This window comes from Physella acuta, unplaced genomic scaffold (assembly GCF_028476545.2).
Source record: "Physella acuta isolate Inbredline_101_S28 unplaced genomic scaffold, ASM2847654v3 ptg000308l, whole genome shotgun sequence".
NCBI lineage: Eukaryota > Metazoa > Mollusca > Gastropoda > Physidae > Physella > Physella acuta.
Window position 1 is genome coordinate 269918 of NW_026731827.1, and position 4353 is coordinate 274270.

The window sequence follows — 4353 nt, forward strand, 5'->3', positions numbered from 1 at the left end:
ATATTGTGAACACGGCTACATTGTGAGCACGGCTACATTGTGAACACGGCTACACTGTGAGCACGGCTACACTGTGAGCACGGCTACATTGTGAACACGGCTACATTGTGAGCACGGCTACATTGTGAGCACGGCTACATTGTGAACACGGGTAAACTGTGAACACTGCTACATTGTGAGCACGGCTACATTGGGAACACGGCTACATTGGGAATACGGCTACATTGGGAACACGGCTACATTGGGAACACGGCTACATTGGGAACACGGCTACATTGGGAACACGGCTACATTGGGAACACGGCTACATTGGGAACACGGCTACATTGGGAACACGGCTACATTGGGAACACGGCTACATTGGGAACACGGCTACATTGGGAACACGGCTACATTGTGAACACGACGAAGTTTAAATCATGTTGATCAATTACTAAAATGACTTAACAGTTAAATTTAGCCTTTACTTAAAGTGAATGTTAAAGTCACTTTTGGTCATTAAAGGTGGTAACACACATCCTGAGCGATGCTATCTAACGGGCTACAACGTCTAGTACTTCTACTTACAAGCGACTCATGCTTACATCGTTGTTACATAATAGTTCAGTCACACTTAGATCTTATTCTCATAATTACATAATAGTTCGGTCACTCACACATCGTATCGTCATCATTACATAATAGTACAGTCACCCACACACTCTTATTGTCGTCATTACACCACGGCCCAGTTTCTCATATTACCAACAGCTGTTTAGTTTTCCTCTACATTGATTTGCCCTGTGTGGGTGAGCTCTTTATGCACTAATTCAAGTCCAACAGATAGTTCTAAAGTGTAATTCTATACGTCAGTATTATACACATTGTAACGTGTCATTGCATACTACATTATTTTAGGATCTAAACTTTAATATCTATTGGAAGATGTGTTATAACGCTTCATTAAATATGATTAAATGCGATAGATTTTATGTTTTAAAATCTCATCAAATGCTCAATTTTTCTCATGCTTCTATCATTTTTGTGATTTAGTAAATTTGACTTATTGTTAACATATTGAAACTAAGCTTTGATACTTTATATATTTATCTCTGTATTTGTATTGTTTTTAAGCTTTTTTTTGCCTGTTTTATGCCTAATAAGTGTTTTTGTTGTTTTATTGTGTTAAAATAAAAATGAACAATCTTAGAAGTTTTACGTTAGTGTAATATGTAGAACTAATTTGTAGGACATTGTTTTTTTTTAATTTAAAAGATTAATAAATATTTTATTTTGGAAGAGAGAAAAACAAAAACTAGAAGAATAAAATTGCGTGTGAGCAAAGAATAAAGGTGAATGCAAAAATAATTATAATAATAAAGATTTGTGTGAGAAAAAAATAAAGGTAAATGCAAAAATAATTATAAAAATTAAATTTTGTGTGAGAAAATAATAAAGGTAAATGCAAAAATAATTGTGAGAATAAAATTTTGTGTGAGCAAAGAATAAAGGTGAATGAAAAAAAAATTATAACATTTAAATTTGGAACAGTTTTCTGCTGATGGCAAAAATAATTCTCTCGATATTAACCGCATAAGTAGTTTCTACAACAACGTTTTGTAATTGTTATTTTTTTTTTAATTTAATAAGAAGCTACTCCCTGTCACTTATATAAACCAAATCGACAAGCAAATCGCACTTATATACAACACCAAAAACTTCATTGGGACATGATGTTCAAGTACTTAGAGAAGACACAATAATAAAATATCTTACAAGAACATTTGAAGCAAGCCCAACTCTGGGATAGCTACAGATGTGATCGCAAGTTAAAAAATTACTGATCTCCTAGAGAAAAAAAAATCTACTCGATAGACGTATTTACCCAAAAGCATAGGGCAGATCAAAGTACAACATCAGACACCAGCTTGTTTGATCTTCCCGTGGGAGCCGGCAAGTGCTGTGGCCGAGGTTTGTGTATAAAACCTCCAGGTTTCCAGTGCTGAAGACACAACCTCCAACGTTGACAAGTCTACCGTGTGAGCATTGTGTGACGAGATGAAGCTTGCCGTTCTCACTGTCCTGGCCCTGGTTGGTCTGTGTGCTGGACTCAGCCGTAAGTTCATCGTTCTATCTATGTATCATAGAAACTTTACCAGTGTTTGCCTCTAGTTTATTTAGCTTTTAAAACTTTGACCGGGATATTACATATTATATTTAATATTTAATTAATTAACCAATAAATTTCGAGATTGAACCCTCGGATTGATGAGGCTTGATAGCTTGGGGACAGCAACTTTTCTATGAGGGACAACTCAAAAATAAAACAACTACTGCATTGTAGTTTGTTCTTTATGGATAAAGGCTATGGAGGCAAATCCAGAAAGAAAATCAGGCTGTCAAATCGGAGACAAAGGGTTATATGGCGCATAACAAGTTGACACGTTTACTTAATTGTGTTGGAGGGAATCCCTTCCTAAAATTAAGAACGAAGAAGAAGAAGAAGTTTAAACTATGTACAAGTGTAACCTATTCCATTGCATAAAAAGCTGAGATTTGTGTAAATGATTTAGTCTGAAATAGTTCGGTTAAAAGACTCAATTATTGATTGTATTTTGATTATTTTCGATTTCAATTAGTTAATTTTCATTTAGTTTCATTTGTTTCCCGACAAATACGTTGTAGATTCTAGTGAATCCATACATAAATTCACTAAATAAAAGATCAATCAAGCTTATCATATTGGACATTGATAGTATTGTTGAAACTTAATAATATTTACAAAAAATTTTTTTATAAATAATAATAATATTATATTATTATTATATTATTATTATTATTATAATATTAACAAAAAAGCTTTATAACACATTAAAACTTTATAATTGTCAACAGTTTGGACCTGTAAGAATGCCATTTTTTTGTTTTACATTTATTATTTCTGATAAGCATAATCGAAAAGCTAATTAATTTAGCTTCGATATATGTAACATCATTTTTTCCCCAATTAGCCCAAGGATGAGGCAGATTAAGTAGAATTCATTTTTTTTAAGTAACCTCGGCATTTGAAGGGATATTTGGTCAGCACTGTGCTCAGCCGCCTTTATTTTCCCTAACGTGGGTGAGGTACCCTTCAGAGCTGGGTGGACTCAGGGACGTTCTACTGATTTGAACCCGGATACGAACTCGAGAATTTCGGGTTATCAGTCTAATACCCTACCGCTGGGTCACGCCGTCCTATGTATAGATGTATAAATAAATTACTTGTATATATATATATATATATATATATATATATATATATATATATATATATATATATATATATATATATATATACATATATATATATATATATATATGTATATATATATATACATACATATATATATATATATATATATATATATATATATATATATATATATATATATATATATATATATGTGTGTGTGTGTGTGTGTGTGTGGGTGTGTGTGTGTGAAAAAAATAATTGTATATATTTTCTAATCTTTTTTTCAGTTCCACCACCTCCACCACCACCACCACCACCTCCACCACCAGGAAATTTCTCAACTCTACCTCCATCACCAGGAAATTTCACAATTCTACCTCCTCCACCAGGCAATTTTTCAGGAGCCCCTCCACCCCCACCACCACCCCCACCACCACCACCAACCACTCTTGCTCCTCTCCAAGGCTGAGCAAACTTTGAAAATCGCCCAATTTATCGACACTAATATCTCTTCAATAATGGAATGAATGTTTTAAGAATATCAATTAAATAAGAATTTGATTCAAGTAATCGTTTTGTGTCTTATGTTGTTTGCGTTGGTGAAAAAATGTATGGTTTTATCACATAAAGCATTCCTGATAATTTTTTGCAAATTAAAATCTACAGAACATTTATCTAATCTCCTAACGTGTCGCCCTGAATCCCCAAATAGACCGACGTTCACACAGATGCCAGATCTGTCTTTCAGTCTCTGTAAAACAAAGAAGCTAACTATGTTCAATCCCTCAGGAAGTCCATGAAGGGTTAAACAATAATTAGCAGCAACACAGTGCTGCAGTGGATTTCTGGCCTCACATTTTATATCCAAGAATATGATACCGAGGACCAGATTGCTAAGATCTATATCCAAAAGAAATTCTAAGAATTCTAAAAAGCAAACAATTTCATATTTTGATATGACCCATACTTTGATATGACACTCACCCAAATTACACCCAAACAACAACACATATTATGAAGACACAAAGAACGAGACATGTTTTTTTACACTAAGAACAGGCCACAAGTACTAAGACAACTGCTGGACCAGGTGAAACTTGTCCTTGTGGAGTGGCCCCAGAGATCATAGAACTTAACGA

The 4353-nt window shown here is 34.0% G+C and overlaps 1 protein-coding gene across 1 annotated transcript; it reads left to right on the plus strand.

Annotated features, from left to right (window-relative positions):
- The first annotated feature begins 1992 nt into the window (after positions 1-1992).
- Positions 1993-3732, plus strand: LOC131940022 (putative proline-rich protein). Its single transcript, XM_059298561.1, has 2 exons — positions 1993-2095; positions 3502-3732. Exons 1-2 carry the CDS (start codon positions 2038-2040, stop codon positions 3681-3683), a joined length of 240 nt encoding a protein of 79 aa, XP_059154544.1. The 5' UTR covers positions 1993-2037; the 3' UTR covers positions 3684-3732.
- Positions 3733-4353: the final 621 nt, after the last annotated feature.